Source organism: Mauremys reevesii, linkage group 1 (assembly GCF_016161935.1).
Source record: "Mauremys reevesii isolate NIE-2019 linkage group 1, ASM1616193v1, whole genome shotgun sequence".
Taxonomy (NCBI): domain Eukaryota; kingdom Metazoa; phylum Chordata; order Testudines; family Geoemydidae; genus Mauremys; species Mauremys reevesii.
Genome location: NC_052623.1, coordinates 211,603,001 through 211,625,652, shown reverse-complemented (window position 1 = coordinate 211,625,652; position 22,652 = coordinate 211,603,001). Strand labels below are relative to the sequence as shown.

The following is a 22,652-nucleotide window of genomic DNA, read 5'->3' as shown; positions in this document are numbered from 1 at the left end:
TTTAATGACAGCTGGGGTTATGTCTCTCCCACATACCACACAATTAACAGGATAATGGAGAGTTTTCCTAGCCATTATCTAGGAAATTGGATCTATGGTTTGTAGAAACTTCTCAGATGAAAACTAAGTTTAAAAGGATTGAGGTAATGCTCATACTGGCAGTGATGCCATGTGATACAAGTGTTACAATGATTAAATACCATTGCCCCTCTAGCCAGAGCCAAATGGCATATGGAACTATGGCATAAAAATCAATCAAGCACATTGTAAGATTCATCTTCCTCGCTGCGCAGAGGCCAGATTCCAAACAAAATCCTTTCCACTGAAATTGAGCTAGTACAGGTCTGCAAGAACATGTCACAACACCTTCACTTTATTTCACAGAATTCTCTTAAGGCCCCAGCCACCCTCCATTTGTCGCAAGAAATGGAACTTGCAGCTACACTCCCACTGAAGACAGGCTGTAAGGCCACAACTCCAGAGAAGCCATTTAATGGACTGGCTCAGATAACCTGATCTGCTGGATCTTCACCTCTCCTCTCCCTTAGCACTGCACACTCCATAATGATATTAGTGTGAGGAAGGCCACAGATGTGTCTAGACAGATGGATCATACTTTTCAATCTACTCCCTCAACATTTCTCTTTAAAGCTCATGTCAAACTGTGGGATGTGGGCCATGTAAATGCTAATAGAACAGTTTGTGCCTCTTGTACCAGATTCCTTTTCACAAGGTGGTACTTTTATTTTCATGGATGCTTCTTTTGCATTCCAGATTGGATGTGTGGACAATGCCCATCATTTATTGACTGTTGACTCATTAAAAACATATGAACACATTTCTTGTCAGACACTTAAAATACAATACTATTTAATTTTGGACCTAAGCCACCTAGCAGTGCCCAATGCCATTTGGTTGGGTGTGACCCCATTAACATAGCTGCTTTCTCTGTGCTCATCCACTAAGGCAGTTCTCAGCTGAAAGAACCAGGGCCATGTACTTGATTGCAGCTTAGGCTGAGAGTCATAAACAGATAGGCATTTTAGATCAATCAAAAAAAGTAGAGCATCTCAGTTTTTGGAACCATTTCTCCTCATGTAAGAAAAATGTTTACAGGCAACCCAGGATAACAGCTTTGTAGATGCACTGAAGACTTCCATAGGACTGTGTGTCTCCTTAGCAAAGCAGTGTCAATATTCCTATTCCAATGCAGCAGGTAGCCGTACAGAGAAGCCAGGGAGCCAACGCCCTGCTGCCCACAGACATACCTTGAATTTCATGGAAACGAGTCTCTGGAAAATTTCAGACATATTTTCTCGGATGATGGACCATGTGATCTTGTTGTCACTCTGAGCTGTGGTCTCTACAGCTCGGCGCGCCATGTCGTAGAATGCAATCATGTTGGAAAGCATGCCCACTGTTTTATAAAAAGGGCAGAACCTGATGGAAACAAGATAGAACCTAATATGAACAACTAATGCAGGGGTCGGCAACCTTTCAGAAGTTTATTCACTCTAATTTAAGGTTTGGCGTGCCAGTAATACATTTTAACGTTCTTAGAAGGTCTCTTTCTATAAGTTTATATTATATAACTAAACTATTGTAAGTAAAGTAAACAAGGTTTTCAAAATGTTTAAGAAGCGTCATCTAGAATTAAATTAAAATGTTGATCTCACGCCGCCAGCCTGCTCAGCTCGCTGCCAGCCTGGGGTTCTGCTCACCTAGGCCGGCAGCGGGCTGAGCAGAGCCTGCGGCCGGGACCCCAGACCGGGAGCGGGGGGTGCGTTCAGGGCAGAGGGCTGGGGTGTAGAGCAGCAGGCTGGGTGTGTGTGTGGGGGTCAAGGGTCAGGACAGAGGGCTGGGTGTGTGTGTGGGGGGGTCAGGGCAGAGGGATAGGGCTGTGGGGTTGCAGGGCAGAAGGCTGGGTGTGTGTTGGGGTGGGGGGGTGCAGGGTAGAAGGCTCTGTGGGGGGGCAGGGCAGAGGGCTGGGGGGTATAGGGGTGCAGGGCAGAATGCTGAGTGTGGGGGGGTGCAGGGCAGAATGCTGAGTGTGTGTCTGGGGAGTCAGGGCAGAGGGCTGGGGGTATGCAGCGTGCAGGGCAGAAGGCTGAGTGTGTGGGGGGGGTCAGGGCAGAGGGATGGGGCTGTGAGGATGCAAGGCAGAAGGCTGTGTGTGGGGGGGGTCAGGGCAGAGGGCTGGGGTGCTTGGCTCGTAGGGGTGCTCCCAGCCCCCTGCCCTGAGCGGATCATGGCAGGGGGCTGGAAGGGATGTGCCCTGTTCCACCCCCCTTCCCCAAGGCCCCATCCCTACCTCTTGCTGTCTGCTCTATGGAGCTGTGTGCGCTCTGCCATGCTTCCCCTGCCCTCTCCCACTCGCAAGGGCCATCAACTGATTGGTTCAGGGACGGAGAGGGGGCGCGGCAGGAAGGCACCACGCTGGGGGAAGAAGCGGGGGATTGGGAAGCTTGGCTGCCACAGAACCAAGCTTCTGCCTCCTGCCCCCGCAGGGGAGAGCTGTGGGCAGGGGGCCGGGACCGTGGCAGGCAGCTGCGTGCCGCTCAAAATCGGTTTGACACGCGTGCCGTAGGTTGCCGACCCCTGAACTAATGACTTTCCCAGGCTGTAAAGCAGTTGAGAAGATCTTTAATGAAATAAGAGCTCTGGTGCCTTCATGACTAACATAACCCTCTCACAGAGGCTGGATTCCCTTGGTGGGGGGGAAGTATAAGAGTGCTGGCCTATTTCAGCCCATAAAGCTACATCACAAAACCCTTGATACACTCACTGCCAAGTGGCATAAACTGCCTATTACAGGCTGAAAACTTTTTCAAAAGTATGACCCAGTGGCAACGGATCTTCAATTTCAGCCACAAGCAGACTTGAAATCTTAAAATAGTGGCCTGGCATGATGGTGTGATCCTTGCATTACAATTCGAAGCTGTCGTAACACATCATCACCACATATTGACACCACAGCATCAAGTCACATCATCTCCATTATTGTGGCTGACTCCATTTGGATACAGTGCATTTGAATGTTTCCCTTCCCACTTCCCATCTGTTTGGAGGAATGATGGAAGCTCCAGTGTGTTTCCTAGCATGGCCTGGCGGCACAGGGAGTGCCCCTATGGCACCAGCACTCCACTCAAAACTGAGAGACCAAGCAAAGCAAGTGGTGGTCTTGACAGATACCACAGAAATGCCATGTTATTTATGCAGTGCATTGTTGTACTATACAACAGGTGAGCATAGCAAACAGAATCCCTTCCCAAAACTTGGTCTAAAGGCACAAGCAGCTACAACAGAGCACCACAAGCAAGTTGCCATTGGAGGGGGAATGCTTCACAGCACAGATGGGTCTGGAGTTTGGGGAGGGGAGGGAAGGCTGAAGAACTCCATGGAAGGCTATTCCAGACACAAGGGATAGCATGGAAACAGGGTACAAAGTAGAGAAGAGGAGCCATTGAGAGGGAAGATTGAGTGGAGCACCAGGCTGAGTAGGGGCTGTAAGAGGAAGTTAAGAGTTGTAGATGGGCTAGAGTTGTGCAGTGATAGTGGAGAGTAAGTAGCTTGAACCAGATTCTTGTGACACTCCTGAGTATCACTGGGGCCTACTGGAACAAAGAAAGATTCTTATTGGGGACCGGGGGGGGGGAGAATATCAGTTCAGACTAAACGATCCTTTTCTCCCTTTCCAGAGGGAGTTCGTTTATTCAGGCAAGGGGCTCGTTCATAGCACTGGTTTATTAGCAGTGCTCATTTCAATGGACAGAATGCTGGGGAAACTGTATCAATATAGCCAAGACCCTCCCATGGGGCTAGAAGGGGTATACGTACTGTGCCTCCCTGACAACATGGAGCCAATGGCCTAGACGAGGATTCTCAAACTAGGGGTCAGGACCCCTCAGGGGGTTGTGAGGTTATTACTTGGGGGGTCGTGAACTGTCAGCCTACACCCCAAACCCCACTTTGCCTCCAGCATTTATAATGGTATTAAATACACATTAAAAACTTTTGCGTGTGGGGGGGGTGGGAGGAAATCGCACTCAGAGGCTTGCTGTACGAAAGGGGTCACCAGTAGAAAAGTCTGAGAACCGCTGGCCTAGATGGACCACCACAGGCTGCATTTTCCTATGAGCAGCTCTCATATCACCTTGAAAACAGGTCCTGGTTGCCACATCAAACTGGATCCTATTCCCCAACAGGATTTCCATCTGAAAAGGCGGGGGAGGGGGAGAAAAGAGGGATGGCTCAGTGGCTTGAGCATTGGCCTGCTAAACCCAGGGTTACGAGTTCCATCCTTGAAGGGGCCATTTAGGGAATGGGGTAAAATTCTGTCTGGGGATTGGTCCTGTTTTGAGCAGGGGGTTGGACTAGATACCTCCTGAGGTCCCTTCCAACCCTGATATTCTATGAAACAATACACAGAAGAATGAACAGGGAGCACACAGCCTCTTGGCCCTCACCTGTCATAAGGGCTGTAGCCATTCTGCTGCAGGAAGTCATCTTTGATCAGTTTGGCAACCTCCAGGGTAATTTTATCCGTTTCTGCCAAGGAAGCCTAGAAGGCAAAGTCCAAATTTAGTTTGGTGCCAAGTTGTGTATGGGAGTGCTGGGTGTTAGCTCCCTAACTCTTCTAAGGCCCATAATGCCAGTTACTTGTTTACACCATCACCTTCATCTACAGGCATGTGGCTTGCCTCCCCAACCCTTTTCAAATCACTATAAATACAGATTAGTTTTTTTGCATATTTCCCATTCACTGATGAAGCCAATTATTCAATCAGCCACCAGTAGATTACAAGCAGCATTAAACACAACTGTTAAGTTTCCAACCTATGTTGGGATTCCAGCAGATGCTAAGTAACAAGTTAAATGAGAGATTCCCTCAAGATGTTAATTGCCTGCCTGCAGAGCGGCAGGCACTAGACAATGCTTGCTAAGAGGCAGCTGTGATGTAAGCTTGCGGCAGATCAGGGAGCCAGCACTTCTGCTTTCCCTTCCTGGCTCCAGCGTGTCCACACAAGGAAAACCAGACTCCAGCAATGCTTCTGAGGGTATTTCAGTAAAACGATGATATTTCAGACCATCAAAAATAAAAAGAAGTCTGCCGCTAAGAGGCTGCTGCTAATCCCTGAAGCCCATAGTTGCTTTTCCCCAGTGTGCCAAATAAGGTCAGCGATAAGAAAATTCCTAATAGCATGTTGTGCAGAGCCATCTATCCCCCTCCTCTTGAGCTATTATCTTGCACTGTCGGTCACTTCATCTTTGCCTCAATTTTATCCTCTCAAAAGGGGGTGACGGAGGCTTGAATGTTTGGGAAGTGCTTTTAGAGAGCCATGTGAGAGGCACCATAGAAAGTTACAATATCAAAGATAATTAAAATAGTGCCCAAGCAGCATGTTTAAGCACTCAAAAAAAGAAATGCCAAAGTTGAAGACAAACACATGACCTAAATTACCCCTTGTGTGGGTGCACTACAAACAGTCTCAGCCCATGACCATGGGCTATTTTCACAGGACCTCAGCCTTATTCAATATGCAGGCTGAATGGTGCTTAGTGAATGAAGCAGGGGTATGATACTTCTTTCCAAAATAACATGTTATGGGTGCAGCCTTGCTCTTTGCTGTGGTTATAACATGTTAAACTGCTTCCATTTTAAGATTAAAATTGTTTCTTTATTGTTATCTGGTAGCGAGTGCTGCCTTGCCTCACCCACCAGGCACAACCTGAGCTGTGATCTTGTAACTGAAGACTACAGTCATGCATGCCCAGAATGGGGCAGAAGTTAAGGGCTACCTTAATGTTGGCATCTCCTGACTTCAACGTTTCGCTCTGCAACCTCAGTGTTCCTGTTTTTGTTTTGGAAGGTCCTGTTTTACCTCCGGAACAAACAGAAGAATCCAAATCACATTCACTGTTCTTCTAGGTCATTTGGCTAGAGAGCAGAAGAGCAGCCGAAGTGAAATAGTGCAAGTGCGCAATTTAGCATGTCCCACTGAATGATGTAGGGTTACAGAGAAACACTCGTTCCATAAATCTCTTACTTCCAGGTCTGCCAGCCCATCCAATTTTAAAGAAATAAAAATGGACATGTGTAACTCTGACACACACAATGGGAGCATTACAGTTTTACCAGAGCACAGTTCCAGGTTTAAAAGCTAGGTGAGTCACAAATTGTGGAACTGGATGGGGACAGAAGCGAAGTCTTGAACCTTGGAGAGCTGCTGATATGGATGCAAGGGACCAGGAGAAAGGACAGCTTCAGTCAGAAGGAGGCCACCCAGCAGAGCTCCATGCTCTGTTTTAAATCTGGCACAGACAAGAATTGGGTTTGTGCCTTTTTGCGGTGTGTAGACAAGCCCTGAATGGGTGAGTTGTTTAGGTTTTTTTTATTTTTTTCCTGCTCTTTTCACATCAGAAATTCAAACTGTGGTCATCATTTTGTCTGGAGAGTGAAGAATTGGTAGGTGGACAGAGAAGCCACAGAAGTGAAATCTGAGAGGAAAAGCAGTTTCTTCTTCCAATCCCCCACACTGCTTAAAAGTGGTTTGCTTTTGCCAACATTTAACTCCAACACATGAAAAACCCTTGGGAGAAGAGATTTATTAGAGGCCAGGATTTCTGTAAGGTGAATGAGGCATACAGATATAAGCACCGTCGGTCAAGCATAAATGCATCCATACTACAGGGGTTGTACTATTTTGTCTAGAAACCAATATAGCGAAGGTCAAATCAAGCAAAAAAAAAATCTGGAACACACATCTTAGTCCTTCATACATCACAAAGTAGAAAAAGGCACCTCCCCCACACATTTTTCTCTTTTCCAGGACACAGAAGCAGAGCTTAGACCTCTGGTGGGCAGGCCCCTTCTGGGGCTGCTGGAGCCCTTCTTCCTGTCCATTACTTTCCTCCCCCAATTTCTTCCAATGAAAGTTAATACATGTAGGCTGGCTTGGCTCATGTGTACTATGCACATGTGAGCTGTAGTTTTGATAGCATCTATATCGGTTGAAACAAAGTCAGTTTTCACTGGGACCCTGATGACACCTTTCCTCTAGAGCAGTTTCTCTGGCTAGGTTTAGCTTTCTACCCTGAAATGCTGAGGTGCACTGAGAAACTGAAAGAAGCCTGCAGAATGGGAGGTCACTACACACACCAGTTAATAGGTCTCTAACACTAGGCATGAGGACTACACAGCCACTTGGTAGAGACCAGACAGCACTCATCTCTAATTCTTTGCATCGTCATGCCACTGTTTAACACAAAACTCTGTAACGGGACAAAATTTAAATGCAACCCACTCTCCAGGCTTGTACTTTGAGCACAGAATTTAGCATGTCAGTGCAGTGCTTTGAAAATAGCCCTTGTCAGGGTGGTGCAGGAGAAGGGGCCTCAGGATACTGTACTGCTGCATGGCTGTGAACTGGCATTTCACCAGAGGATGGGGCACTGAAAGAAATACCAGTGAAACTTTTCAACATGTTTATTAAATTAGAGACTGAGCCTGCAGGGCTAGTTCAAAAAGATAGGGGAAACAAATATCAGGTCAGGATCACTGCATCCAGAGCATTTTCCTTAACAAACAAGAAGGGCACTGCAGTTGGCTGCAGAGTTGTTTTGCAAGAGTTTACTCATGGGCTGCTGGCGTGGGGATTTCTCCTATTTCTAGACTATTCCGAGGGCTGCTTTTTGGCTCCAACGCCAGAGCGGTAGAAAAGACTGAATTAAGTACAGCTAGTGGCAGACAAATCTGGCAACAGCCACTGTCAGAAGACAGGATACTGGGCTAGATAAACCACTGGTCTGACCCAGTATGGCCATTCTTATGTTCTTAAACTCTTATTACCTTCTCTCCAGCTCTCAGTGCCTGCACATCAATATCCACATACTCTGGCTAACACTAGCCCCATCTCCCCATGGATAGTGTCTATAGCAGGGGTGGGCAAACTTTTTGGCCCAAGGGCCACATTGGGGTTGCAAAACAGTATGGAGGGCCAGGTAGGGAAGACTGTGCCCCCTCCCAAACAGCCTGCCCCCCACCCCTTATCCAGGGGGGGTGCCCAGGTCCGAGGGGCTGGGCTTGGAGCTGGGAGTCAGGGCTGGGTGGGGAGGAGCCCACCTCAGAGGGGCTGGGCTTGGAGCTGGGGGTCAGGGCTGGGCCTGGGGGGTAATGGGGTCAGGGGGTGCCTGACAACCACCTCCCTGAGACCCCCCCCAATCCAAACCCCCCTTCCCCGGCCCCTGACCGCCCCCCGCCCCACACAGAACCTGTGCCCCCTGAGTGTCCCAGGACTCCCTGCCCCTTAGCCAACCCCCCGGCCCCGGCTGCTCACCCCCGGCTCACTGCGCGCCTCGAGAAGCGGCCCTGCCCAGCGAGGCCGCCGCGTGGCTCCGGAGGGGGCTGAGCTCTTCCCCGCTCAGAGCCGCGGGGTGAGGCGGGGCTGTGAGCTCGGGCTGAGCTCAGCTGCCCCGCTCAGCGTGGAGCTCCCAGCCCCACCCCTCACCACACGGCTCTGAGCGGGGCGGAGCTCAGCCCCGCCCCCCCAGGCCAAGCTGCTGCTGCGCTGTTTAGGACCCGGGCGCGAACAAGCGGAGGAGGAGCGGCCCATCTTCTGCAGCCAGGCGGGGCCGCGCTACCGGTAAGGGACCATCCCTCTCCCCCAAGCGGAGCCGGTAGCGCGGCTCTGCCCCGGCTGCAGGCAGGGGCGGCTCTACAAAGTAGGCTGCCCCAAGCAGCGCGGAGCGCTGCGCCGCCCTTCCCCAGTCCCGCGGCGGGTCCCCTCTTCCCGCGGCTCCGGCATCCTGGGGAGGGCGGCATTTGGCTCCGGTGGAGCTCCCGCCGGCAGGCCTGCGGCAGGTCCACCGGAGCCCGGGACGCGCGGACCTGCCGCAGTCATGCCTGCGGGAGCTCAACCGGAGCCGCGGGAAGACGGGACCCGCCGCAGGCATGACTGCGGCAGGTCCGCTGGTCCCGGGCTCCGGTGGACCTGCCGCAGGCATGCCGGCGGGAGCTCCACCGGGGCCACATGCCGCCCTCCCCAGGATGCCGCCCCAAGCGGGCGCTTGGCCCGCTGGTGCCTAGAGCCGCCCCTGGCTGCAGGGGACGGGCCGCTCCTCGGCTCGCAGCGGCAGGATGAGCTGGGGCCCCAGCCTTTTGCGGCCCCCTATATTTTGCCGCCCTAGGCACCAGCTTGTTTTGCTGGTGCCTAGAGCCGCCCCTGCTCCTGGGTCAGGGCAGTCCCGCGGGCCGGATGTGGCCCGCGGGCCGTAGTTTGCCCACCCCTGGTCTATAGTCTATGCCAGGAGCAGTGAAGTGGAGGCAGATCAGTTCTTTGGAAAGTCTTGCTAAGACACCATACTCCTCCCCACTCACAGTGGTCATTGCTCACCTTCCCCACAAGCTGCACAATCTCCGCCAGGTCCTCCTCTTCCTGCAGGATCTCCTTGGCCTTTGTCCTCAGGGGGACAAACTCTGTGAAGTGCTTGTCATAATACTCATCCAGGGCCCGTGTGTACTTGCTGTAGCTGATCAGCCAGTTGACAGACGGGAAGTGCTTGCGCTGAGCCAGCTTCTTATCCAAGCCCCAAAACACCTGCCAAATCCAAACAGATTCATGAGTTTCCCTCCCAGCAGAAGCCAAGTTATTAACTGAAGATGGTCAAACTCCCACACATTTCTGTATAATGAGCACAGCAAAGACCATCCAGATCCTCCAGACAGAGGCTTGAAAGAGAATCTTTCCTCCCCACACTAACTGGACCATAACTGGGGGCCCTTAGACACCAAGAGATCCTCCCCCATTAGATCAACTCAATACATGCTAGACATTCATTTCATGATGGTGGATCCCAGCTCCAAACTTAGACTGTCTTGAATACTATCCTAGTGTCAGGCTGGGGGGAATTGCCTTGCACAGGACAGATTCCAGCCCTGCTCCCTGCAGAACTAAGTGGGGCCCTACTAACTGCCAATACCTAAAATCAACTTGTCTTCCCAAAACACAGCTGTGCTGTCGGTTCACTCCCTCTAGAAAACAGTCCAAGTCTCAATGCTCCTTCATTTAGGGATGCAGCCCCCTCTCTCTCCCCATCTTCGTACAAGGCTGCCATCCTTGCATTTGCCCTCTGTTTGAGAGGGACATGAATACCCCTGGGGAATCAGCCAGCAGGACAAACCTGTGTGTGTCAGGAATAGAGAGGACACGACATGGGGATAGGGCAGCTGCCCTTCCTCCCCACTCCCTGATGAATCCTGGCTGCATCAGGCCTGAGAGAACATCTTACACAGGGGCAGGCCTTGATACTGCCAGAACATTTCAAACAACCCTTACAAAACCCCCTTTCTGCAAACCAAGCCATTCACACCATGGCCATTAGGCACAATGGCTATCACTTGTACATGCAAGCACTTCTGGTGCAGTGCATTCATTTCAAACCCTAGTGGAGCAACTAGGAGAATACAGCTTCAACACAGACTGCAACAAGGTGGCACGTACCTGAACAATGCCCAGAGTGGCAGATGTGACAGGATCCGAGAAGTCACCACCAGGGGGAGATACACTGAGCAGGGAGAGAGAAAGGAAAGCAGTGATCAGCAGCACTGGTGCAGGGCTAAGCTGAAGCTCCAAACCCAGCACCACAACTCAATACAGTAATTCCTCATTTAACGTCCTCCCGCTTAACGTTGGTTCAATGTTTCGTCCCTGCTCAATTAGGGAACGTGCTCGTTTAAAGTTGTGCAATGCTCCCTTATAACGTTGTCTGGCTGCCTGCTTGTAAGATTCTGTGGAAGAGCAGTGACTTTACAAGGGAGCATTGCACAAGTTCTGCTTCTCTTCCTCCTCCCTCTCCCTCCCAGCGCTTTCCCCACCTGGCAGTGCTTAGGACTTTCTGGGAGGGAGGGGAAGGAGCAGAGAAGTGCCACATCACCACTCCTCCCCTTCCCTCCCAGAAAATCCTAAGTGCCGCCAAACGGCTGTTAAGCGCGAAGTGCTGGGAGGGAGTTTTTAATGTGGACAAGAAAAGTGTTCATGACTCATTAAAAACTCCATTGGCCAGGAATCATGGCCAGTGGGAGCTGCGGGGATGATGCCTGCAGGCGGAGGCAGTGCTCAGAGCTGCCTGGCCACACCTCTGCTTAGCAGTTGAGCGAGGGGGAGGTCGCCACTTCCGGGGAGCCCCCCAGGTAAGTGCCGCACAGAGCCCACCTCACCCCGTCCCATGCCCCAAGCCCCTCCCACACCCAAACGCTGCTGCTGCTGGAGGGGGCGGGGGGGGGGGGAGAAGATGGTGGGCACGGAGCCAGGTAGGGAGCCTGCTGGCCCCGCCAAACACCCCCTTCCCCAGCACCAGCAGGGGTTCCAGGCTGCGCACCACCGTCCACCCCCCAAGTTTTATTCACTGGTATTTTTAGTTAAAAAGTCATGGACAGGTTGTGGACCATGAATTTTTGTTTACTGCCTGTGACCTGTCCGTAACTTTTACTAAAAATACCTGTGACTAAAACGTAGCCTTATGGATGACTGATGAACATTTTAATTTCTCTAAGACCTCCCAGAGCAATGGAAGGGCATTAGAAACCAGTAGAACCATCTACCACTTTCAGATAAGCAAGTGAAGTTGCTTTTAAATTTAAAGGTTTCAAGCTCCTCAGACAGATATACAGATGTCTAAGTTATTAGGACACTGAGCACAGAAGAAATCAGACACACTCCTGCAAGTCCAGGGAAAGTTACCTTCCTAATGCCACATTAGGCTGACAGCTGTTTCATCTCCCTCCTCCCTTTCACCAGCAAACTGGCTACAACTGTTGCCTCACTCTACAGAAACTGCTCTGAAAGGGCTCCAGCATCTCTTCCTGTCCAAGTCTCAAGAGCCTATACTTTCATCCTGCTCAACCTCTCTGCTGCAGAGACAATCAGCTTCTCTCCCTGTCATTCTGATCAGGTCACTCCCCTCCCTCAGCTTGATGCCATAGTGGTAGAGAGTCTGTGGAGGGATTTTCAAGCAGTCTCTCACCACTATCAAAGCTCTCCATAACTCTGCCCCTCCCTACTTATGCAAGCCTCTCTCACATCATAATGAGTTCCTGTCCAGCCCCCACTGGCCTCTCTGCTCTGCCTGTGGTTCCCACTCTCAATCACTCATGTGCCAGCTTCTCACATAATCATCTACATACCATCTTCCATCCATGCTGCCCCTTGAGCACGGTACAGTCTCCTTGAGCACACCCACAGGCCTCTTATCCTCTCCACATTTCAGTCCCTCTTGAATACTGCTGACAGGCATGTTATTCCCTCTTTGCCCAAACTCTGCTTACCTGTCACTCTGTCCTTAGATTGGACATTCCTCAGGGCAGGGGCCATTTCTGCTTGCCTATCTGGGAAGCACCAAGCCACTGCTCCCACCACCCACCCCCAGGAAGACCTGCTATCCAGGGAATGCTGAAAGGTTCAGTACTTACGCCCCAACGATGCTGACACTCCCTTCTCGCTCGGGGTTCCCCAGACACTTCACTCTGCCAGCTCGCTCATAGAACGAGGCCAGACGAGCACCGAGGTAGGCAGGATAGCCACTGTCTGCAAGCACCACAGAGAAACTACGTCACGCGAAGGCTCAGCATCTACAGGAAGGCTTCCTGTGGCTGAACACCAAGAACAAAGACTACTCACCAGCTGGCATTTCAGCTAAACGCCCTGAAATTTCCCTAAGGGCCTCAGCCCATCGGGAAGTGGAGTCAGCCATCATACTGACATTGTAACCCATGTCCCGGAAATACTCAGACAGCGTGATTCCTAGAACAAAGAGAAGAACACACTGCAGGTTACAGTTCAGACAAGTACTCTGGCTCACATGCCTTTCCTAGAAGGGCAAGAAGCCTTTTCAAGTGACACTGAAATACTCATTTCGATTTTGATGACAAGGGAGGCTGAAAGTTACTCCTTTTGGACTCCCAAGAGTTTCCTCACTGCTTTGGTATCTTCTCCCTCTCTGCTCCCATTCTCTGAACACAGATTTTCTACCCTTTGGTGAGCCACGTGGACTGTGCCCCATTCTCGTTCTTCTCCTCCATGAGATTCGAGAGCTATGCCATTAGTTAACTTGTGCTTCTTTTGAAAGGTTGCCTTTGAGGCGGTGTAACAGACAGGGAGGCTATCCCCAAAGTGTGGCTTTAAAACCATCCTTTACAGTAGAGAAGGGGATTTAAAGCTAATGGGACACATCCTTTGGTTTCTAAACTGGCAGACTACAATAACTTTAAGGGAGGTCGGGTTTTGTCTCGAGTATTTGAAAGCATTCAGTAAACAGCTTGAATTTTAAAATGAAGGGCATAACCCTCATCCCACCAGATTATGGGGGAATGTAAAGAGATAAAAAGGTGCATAGCTGTATTCTCCACAGTCAAGAAATCAGACTCATACTCTCTCTAGAATGAGCTAAGCTTTACAGAGTTGATATCAGAGCTGACAAAAAAATCCACACTAGTGGCAAAGATTAAAATGGCAAATGCAATTCCTTGGCAGTCTATGTCTAAGAGAAGATCAAACTACTACACAAAACCTATTGGGTAAGGAAGATTTAGAAAGATCAGTTTCTGAAATGAAACAGAGTTAGTGAGCAGAGAATACATCGGTATCTGGATATACCAGAGGGCAAGATGACACCTGTCCCGGGTAGCCTTTACTTCTCTTGTAACTCTTACCGGTATAAATAGAGGCTTCTCTGGCAGCGACGGGCATGTTGGAGGTATTTGCTACTAAGGCTGTTCTCTTCATAATACTTTCTACCTTGCCATCAACTTCCATTGTGAGCTAAAAAGGCAAAAAAAGCAGCACATGAATCTATATAACCCTACAGTGATTATCCCCACACTTCTGTGCCAGAAAAAGCCCCAGTACAAGAGTATTTGCCCTCACAAGTGGTCTAACAACTAAAGCAGGGGATTGGACTCAGGGCTCGTGAGTTCTATATGCTGGTCTGTTACCGAGACCCCAAGTGAATTGGATTAATCCCTTTATTTACATGCCTCGGTTTGCCCACTGGTGAAAGGGTGAGGACAGATTTACTAGAGGTAAAGCTTGTTCAGGTAATTGGATCAATACCACTTAGAATGGATATAAATGCTTTCACCTTCAAAATGGTGTACAAACACTTGTACTTTGGAACCTTTGTGGACAATATGTAGATAGGGAAACTGAGGCAGAAAAGGGAAATGACTTTCTAGAGCAGGACATGGGATTAGAACTCTCAGCCTCACTCCTGTGCTCAGACCATGTCCTGTAAATATGCTAGATAGCAGTATTGCTATATTAATGCTCTCTGGTTCTTATGTTTGCCATTTTGTTGGCTTACTTTAGTATTAGCAGTTCAGTAAACTTGTGGGGAGGGGGGTGGAGAGGGAAGAGCAGGGAAACATCGGGCTTTAGGAAGGAACCACAGTAGTCAAGTTAATAAATTGATGTGCAAAACATTCCTAATGCTACATTAGGGTTTAGATTTAAAAGAAAAAAAAAAATCACATAAAAGTTTTCAATTCCATAAATCACACCCCAGGCAATGAGACCCACCATTAGGCAAAAGCAGTCAGAAACAGGGATTCCCTTTCCCCTTATAAAGAAAGAAGCACTGAAGAGCACATTGTCATATTGCCTGTATTATCTCACAATAACACCCCCTAGTATCTGATTTGCACAGGTGCTGAGCATCTACATTCTCAGTTACTTCAACACTAGTGTATACATACAAAGGGGCGGAACTCAAACAGCTTTTGAAAAGATTTTCTTCATGGGTGCAACTAAAACCTCAACATTTATGTAATGTTGCCTATTATTTTGGGTTTGTTTTAAAACTAACGTTTATCCCAATGTTAGTTCAAATGTTGTGTTGAGAGCTCCCAAAACTGACGTCCTTCCTTGGATGGGACAGCTCTTTCTATAGCACAACAGATTACCACGCCACATGGTGTCTGGAGGGACATGAAATGAGACCCGCAACAGCTGAGGGTCTGACAGTATCCAGTGGTTCAAAGCCACCATATCAACAAGACACATGCAACACCTCTGTTCCCAGGAACATTTGGAAAGAATCCTTGCATCCCATACTGACCTCTGGGAAATCTCTGAGTACTTCAGACATCTCATTTCCTCGTTCTCCACAGCCTACATAGATGATAACATCACTGTTGGAGTACTTGGAGAGAGACTGCGAGATCACAGTCTTTCCACAGCCAAAGGCCCCGGGGATAGCAGTAGTACCGCCTTGTACACACCTGAAGAAAAAAAGAGCCAGACTGGTTTATACTGAACTCAGACAGAGACAAGCGATGTCCTGTTTGCATATTGGAATAAGTTTTCTTCTCTGCCCTCTGAGGCTCTCTCACTTCACTTGCCTAAGATGGCAAAGATGGCACACGGAACCAGGTTTACCCCATGTCATGAGTACATGCGATATTTCAGCAAGCCAGAACAAAGGGAACAGGCTGTCCGTCCCCTACACCAACAGCACCTACCACTATTCCCACAGTAACTAGCTAGTGCTGGGACAATGGCTGGAACAGATTCAGTACAAAAATATGTTTCACTAATGGAGATGTCTGAGGAATGAGCAGGCTGAGAACATCCAACTTAGAAGCATCATTGAGAGAAGAAGTGACATGAGACATTAGGCCAATGTTGTCAAGCATAGATGCCTAAAGTTAGGCACTTAAATCCGTATGTAGGCACCTAAGTAAGTGCTCTGTTTTCACAGGTGCCAAGCCTCGGAGGTCACTGGGAGTTGCAGGTGCCTAACTTTAGGTCTCCAATTTGGAAAATATAGGCCCTTGTACAAGCTGCTTTCTCAGTGATAAGACCTTCAACTCTGACTATTTATATGTGGAGACTCCCCAGCTATAGTATTTACTAGGCCTGTTTTATTATGACATTTTCCTCCTCCTTTTGGTGCACAGAGAGATTTTGCTTTCGTCAGGGATTCCTCTGAAGTACTTGCATCACCATTTTTGGGATGTTGCTCTGGGGCATAGGAAATTTATATATATTTTCCACTCCTCTTAAAGGAATTCTTGTACAAAGATCAGAATCAAGCCCCACGGAACCCCAGCTGGTACTTACGGGAAGAGGGCATCAAGGACCCGTTGACCAGTTAGCAATGGATGGTTGGCTGGTAATTTTTCAGTGACGGGACGGACTTGACGTACAGGCCAGACCTGGACCATAGTGAACTTCTCCTTCACACCTTCAAATTCCAGCTCCAAGACAACATCCTACCAGAAGGCAGCAGACACCCAGAGTAAGCAGACAGATAGATGCTGGGGGAATGTGCAAGTTCTCATTCTCACAAGTCTATACGGAATCTCACCAGCAATGCACACCATTAATGACTAGTTATTCTGTAGCACCATAGGCCTTCCAGACACCTCAGTGTACTACCCCAGCCTGCGGGAAGCCCACTTCCCATATTTACATCAGGGAAATTACTCCCGGGGGAATTCTGCACCACTGTGCATGCACAGAATTTATGTCCCCCGCAGATTTATTTCCCAGCAGAAAAATGACTTTCTGATGGGGAAGCAAAGGGGAGCGACAAGAACGGTCATGTGACCCTTCCCAGCAGTATGTTTCGGGTGCCCAGGACAGCCAGCAGAGAGGTAAATCACTGTGGGGCAGGGGGAGGACCCGGCTGGTGGCCCCTACCCCGCACCAGGGCTCAGCTGCCAGTCCCAGCTGGGCAGGACAGGACTTCCTCTTCCCCTGCATGGCACCCAGGGTCGTGTCAGACCAACTTCCAGATTTCTCCCCCCCAGCTGTAGGAAACTCTTCAAAATTCCTCACCCCATGCTTCCTGCACCCATTGCTCCTCAGCTGCAGGGGGAGGGATCACAGTACAGGGAGCTTCTCCTCCATCTGCCCAATCCCCATGCATCCAGCCCCTCCTGCCAAGCCTCATCCTCCCCCCCTCACAGACACCCCCAGAATCCCCTCCAGCCCCACTCCCCGTGCACCACCCCAATGAGTTACCCGCACCCGGATCCCTCCCGCACTGAGCTCCAATCAGCTGCACCTGGATCCCCACCCCACTGAGCCCCACTCCCCCAGCATCTGAACCCCGCTGCCGAGCTCTATTCCCCCCCCCACACACACACACACCCCTGCTGAGTCCCAATCACCTTCATCTGGATCCACCTGCAGAGTCCCGTTACTGTTTCATCCAGAACCACCACCCCCAACAAGCCCATGTGCATCAAGATCCACCCCCTGCACTCGGATCCCCCACTGAGCCACCTGCACCCAGACTGCCCCCACACAGAACCCTCTCCACCCACACCTGGACCCCCCCCCCCCATGCTAAGCCTCTCCACACTTGGATCCTGCCTTGCTGAGCTGCCTGCCCACACCTGGTGCACCTGGCACAGAGGGGCAGGGCACTGGAGTGTTTCTGGAGCTGCCCCCGTCCTTGCGCTGTGTCAGAGTTGGGTGCAGCCTCACCGCTGAGTCCATGTCCGGGGAAGGTAGTGGTGGTGGGTGCTGCAGAGTGATCTCTCATCTCTGTGCAGCCAGTGGCCTGTGCTCCCGAATGCCATGCAGGGGCTTCCACATTTATTTGACAAATAAAATTTGCAGAATTTTAAAATATTGTGCGCAGAATTTTTAATTTTTTGGCACAGAATGCCAAAGGAGTAGGAAATCAAGTGTAAGCATAAAGCCTCAGCTTCAAATAATTGTGACACACAGTAGCTAAAGAAAATGCCATTGCTGATTCTGCATATACTTGGGACACTGCCACTCTACTGTGGGTGGTCCTGCAAACATGGTGTATTTAAATGGCATCCGCTTACACACATGAGCAAGGCTGAATTTCCACCATATGGAGCAGTTTGATTTCACAAGGTATTAGGGTGATCACTGTTGGCCAGCTGGCAGCAGGGGACCTGCATCTCCAAAACCCAGCTGCATAAAATGCCCTTTGGCTGGTGCTGCAGGACACAGAAGGGATGCACACACCTTCTGGCAAGAGTGTGGAATGCACTAGCCAGCACCATCTGGAAAACTTACTGATGTGTCGTAGTTCCCTGGTGGAGCAATATATGTTACCGTACCCCTGTTCCGTGGGGGCAACATAATTTTGTGTTTGATAAGGGAGTTTTCATTCACCAATCCATAAATATCTCCCCCAGTGATGTGACTGCCAACCTAGGATCAGGAGAAGAAAGTATTCCTTTAGTCATACAAATGACAGCTTCAGGTTTAGAGAGAGAAGCACAAGGCTTTATAACGCAGTCCTTAAATCTAGCACCCTGACTGTCTTCTGTGTAAGGCACTGTAACAGCACAATAGCCTGTTTGCAACTTTTACTAGCACTGTGACAGCCCTGCTACACAAGAACAGCAACCATTATATGCAATGAGGCTTGCAAGGCTCAGGCAGCTGTGTGATTATGGATGAATACTGGAGATTCCCTGGCCTCCTTTCTACCCATCAGCCAGACTAACTTGTTGAGTAGAGCAGAGATGGAATGTGCCAATTTGTAGGCAATGGAAAGTGAGATATTAGAAGAAGGCAATCAGATCAAAGGTATCATGTTTCAGCAGCGAGGCTGTCTTCAGGGTTGACAAAATAACTTGGCTAGAAGTATTCCATTTGCAGAGGTATACCACCCTCTCCCAGAAAGCGGATGCGTTAGAGAGCTATAACCATCTTATTTGCTATGCCCAGCGTGTTCCCATTAATTCTCTTTATTGTACTGTAAAGACATCCAGTCTAATAGGTACCACTGTATTTACCAACAGTGCCACCTAGCATCACATCAGTAGTACAGACATTCACTGCCTGCTCTTTCATAGCCTCTTTGCCTTAATCCACCAGTATGCCCACCCTCAAGCTCACTGGACTTCTGTTTCACAGACACAATGTATCTGAAAATGTGACTCACAATTCATCACTCTGCACATTCTTCCCCCACACTGCAATGTGCCTGGGGGATTTTTGGCAGCTTTGTCATAGCCTACCCGTAGGTTTTTGGAAGGTGAAAAGTCCCATTTGAGGTCTTTGCTCAGAGCCGACACGTTGACACCTCTGGGGATGTAGATACTTTGGGTCTGAGTGCTGATGTCTGTCAGAGGCCTCTGGATACCATCAAAAATGGCCCCCATAATGCCAGGGCCAAGTTCCACTGAGAGGGGTTTGCCAGTACGGAGTACAGGATCTCCTACAGAGACACCAGCTAAAGAGGTCGGTTCAGGAAAAGCTCATCCACGCATTTACCAAAAGACATTTTATCTCACCAATTCAATTGCTCAGATTGCATTGCACAATCTATCGCAAAGGAGATAAGCATACAGCCTCTATTCTCATACCTCAGGCTGGAATAATTAAGATTGATATTTTCACTCTCCAGAGAGGAGACACTAAATATTTTCCCTTATGATAACTAGTCCCGAGCCACAAAATGGAAAAGTTTACTGGAAACCCACAACCATATTTAGAGATCCAAAGAGGACAGATAAAAGCTAGCTCATCTCTAAAGAGCCTCATGTGACTTACGCCTCCCTGGGGGGGGAAGAGGATAAGAGAATGAGTCACAGGTGACAGTTGCCATTTAACGTGCTATAGGAAGGTGGTGATGAGGGCTGTATAAGAGCTCTTCCCGTGTGAAATTAACCTGTGGAGTCAGTAGGCAAGAAGTCTATTCTCCATTTAAGCCCTCAAAATAGAACTGCAGAGAGACTTCATGGCCCACATAATACTTTTGCACAGAGATGGAGACGACGTGGCCGACTCCAAGTTTAATGGCTCCCTCCCGGATATTCTCCCTCCTTCTTCAACATCATTATCTATTACCAATACTAGATGGTACATTTTTGTAGCAAGCAAGTTTGGATCAACAGTATGGATTTCCCAAGGATACATGTGTAATATGCTTATGTTTAGCAGAGAAACATGAATCCACCCAAAGGGTGAATCCTTCCCAATTTTAAAGCTGTATTAGGATATTTTAATAGTACACACTTTTTTAAACCAAAGCAAAAACAATCACCAAAAACTGAATTTGCTTGGTATCTCTGGTGTTTGTCATTTGTTTTTGTCAATGAACAAATACAGCCCAGTTACCCAGTTCAAGTGTAACTGAAGTTAAACCTCAATCCTGATTTAATGTCTAAGGAGATGTGAGAATGATGGAAATTTCCTTCAAATATCCTTGAAAAACCTTATTGGGCTTGTACATAACCTCTCTAGGGGGAGATGTGATGTGAGGTGTGGGAGTTCAAAGGACTATACTGAGAAAGGCAGGAAAGAACGTGGGACCCCAAATAGATTTCTGGGGAAATATCTAGAGAGGTTTATGCAAATTCTCCACCTCCAGTCATGCAAAATCCCAGCCTTTTGACAGTACATCTGAGGAAAGGATGACATTCTGCTGATTACCTGTTCCAGGAGTTGGCGATCAAAGGCCTGAGCTGTAAAAGAAACAGACTCATCTATCCAGTCTGTGTTCTGGTTCTGTCTGAGATAGTTATGAACTTGTAATGATGGGGAAAGTCCAGTTGTGGGTTTTGAAAGACTGACTCCTACTAAAGCCCGAGGCTGGAGTTCGGGTGACCCTGATGAGCTTTTTAGCATGCGGGTAGATTCTTTTATTGTTTTTAATATGTTTTCTCTGGTATTGCTTTCACTTTTAGAATAAAGGTTCTGGTTTATATATAGAGCTGTGTGGTAACTTGTAACTGCTGGCCATTTCTCTGTTCATTGCCTCTGGATAGGAAGCAAAGGCCAGACACTGGCCTGTATAGGCAGCTTGGCTTGCTGGGAATATCACAGTGTAGGCAGGGAACTGTGCAGCCTGGACATACTCTGGTCAGGAAGGAGTGAAACACAGGTCTCTGTCCAAGAGAAACGATGGCTGAGGAACCAGGAGCCTAGAGTGGGTGCCCTTCATGGACCAGAGGGTAAATACAGGTGCAGTTGCCTTGAACTGTAACAAGTACAGGATATATTATGCAAGTCTTATAGAAGCAGCTGTGTACTTTGAAGACTCTCATTATCATTACGCAATTATAACAATGTAATTGTGCACTTTTTACACACACTCCATCAAAACCTGTGTAAGGGATAAGGAACAGAGATGGCTTCTGCCTATGACCATTGCGATCTGGTCCCACTGAGGTTTGTTTATTTGCTCTGCTGTACTCATCATCCTACCTGTTAGGATTACTTAGTTTGACAGGCCTCAAAAGACACCAATGAGAAGGATACAGGTTTCTTCATACACCTGGATAGTAGCCATATCACCCTCCAGCCGGATAATTTCTCCCACCAGCTCACAGTGGCCAACTCGTACCAACTCGTACATAGCTGCCCCTGCCATGTTGCAGGCAGTGACCACTGAAAAAGAAAAACGCCTAGGTGAAACTATTTCACATCTTGTCTGAAGAAGTCTGCTAACCCAGCAGAGAATGTAGAGCGCTGGAAAGCAGAGGTCTGGTACCCAGTCAGTCCATGTAAGTAATATGCAGGTCCTGGAGGGACAGCTGCAGAACTTATGACCCAAAACAAAAATGTCTTGTGCTTATTACCCCCGCTCTCTGGGGCCTATGGCCAGCCGCCATCATACTTTAGTAATCTACAGACAGCTGTAATTCATATCCAGGATATGCCCTGCACTCAGCATGAGACTAAGATGGTTTAAGGTTCTAAATGACTATCCTCCCAAATCCCTGCTAAAAAGACACTCCTTCCCCAAAGCCCACCATGAGCACATTCACCTCTGGGAAAAGTAAAAGACATGACACCCCCACTATTCTGACGTCAGACCATCTGGCGTATTGTCTATTTAACTTATGGAGTGTGCTGAGACAGGGACTGTGCCATTTGATTGTTACTATTTGTATTTGATAGGCTTGATTTTGCAGGAAAGTGACAGATGATTTTTAAACAGGTCTTTAAAGTTGATAGGGCCTTTGCCACCTGATTAGAACAATTTTAAAGCAGATTATATTTTGGCCCTAAACTACCTCACTGTCCTAAATGAGGAGAAACTAATTACAATAGTTTATACACTGGCTTATGAAAGAAATGTGACTTATGTTGAAGAGATGCCTAAAGTTGTCTTGCTTTCTTCAATACAATGCCCTCTAATACACAGGGTTGGACATGCATTCACAGTGGCTGATTTATAATAATAAATAATTTATAATTTTAACTGATCTTTGATTATTAGCAGGTAAATATGCCCAATGATCTGTGATGGGATGTTAGATGGGGTGGGATCTGAGTTACTACAGAGAATTCTTTCTTGGGTGCTGGCTGGTGAGTCTTGCCCACATGCTCAGGGTTTAACTGATCGCCATATTTGGGATCAGGAAGGAATTTTCCTCCAGGGCAGATTGGCAGAGGCCCTGGAGGTTTTTTTGCTTTCCTCTGCAGCATGGGTCACTTGCTGGAGGATTCTCTGCACCTTGAGGTCTTTAAACCACAATTTGAGGACGTCAATAACTCAGACATAGGTTAGGGGTTTGTTACAGGAGTGGGTGGGTGAGATTCTGTGGCCTGCATTGTGCAGGAGGTCCGACTAGATGAACATAATGGTCCCTTCTGACCTTAAGTCTATGAATGCTATGAATAATAAATAAAACTAATTCATAGTAACTCCTTACT

At 48.5% G+C, this 22,652-nt stretch overlaps 1 protein-coding gene across 1 annotated transcript in view; it reads right to left on the bottom strand.

Moving 5' to 3' along the window:
* The window catches only part of ATP6V1A (ATPase H+ transporting V1 subunit A), a 40,350-nt gene that overhangs the window by 2,311 nt on the left and 15,387 nt on the right, over nucleotides 1-22,652 (bottom strand). Inside the window, exons 3-14 of the mRNA XM_039529212.1 lie at nucleotides 21,252-21,380; nucleotides 19,007-19,221; nucleotides 18,054-18,191; nucleotides 16,113-16,264; nucleotides 15,109-15,271; nucleotides 13,706-13,814; nucleotides 12,675-12,797; nucleotides 12,467-12,581; nucleotides 10,500-10,563; nucleotides 9,393-9,596; nucleotides 4,467-4,561; nucleotides 1,269-1,440 (exon numbers count right to left, since the gene is read on the bottom strand). Of these exons, the coding sequence (XP_039385146.1) occupies nucleotides 1,269-1,440; nucleotides 4,467-4,561; nucleotides 9,393-9,596; nucleotides 10,500-10,563; nucleotides 12,467-12,581; nucleotides 12,675-12,797; nucleotides 13,706-13,814; nucleotides 15,109-15,271; nucleotides 16,113-16,264; nucleotides 18,054-18,191; nucleotides 19,007-19,221; nucleotides 21,252-21,380 (1,679 nt within the window). The remainder of the gene's footprint in view (nucleotides 1-1,268; nucleotides 1,441-4,466; nucleotides 4,562-9,392; nucleotides 9,597-10,499; nucleotides 10,564-12,466; nucleotides 12,582-12,674; nucleotides 12,798-13,705; nucleotides 13,815-15,108; nucleotides 15,272-16,112; nucleotides 16,265-18,053; nucleotides 18,192-19,006; nucleotides 19,222-21,251; nucleotides 21,381-22,652) is intronic.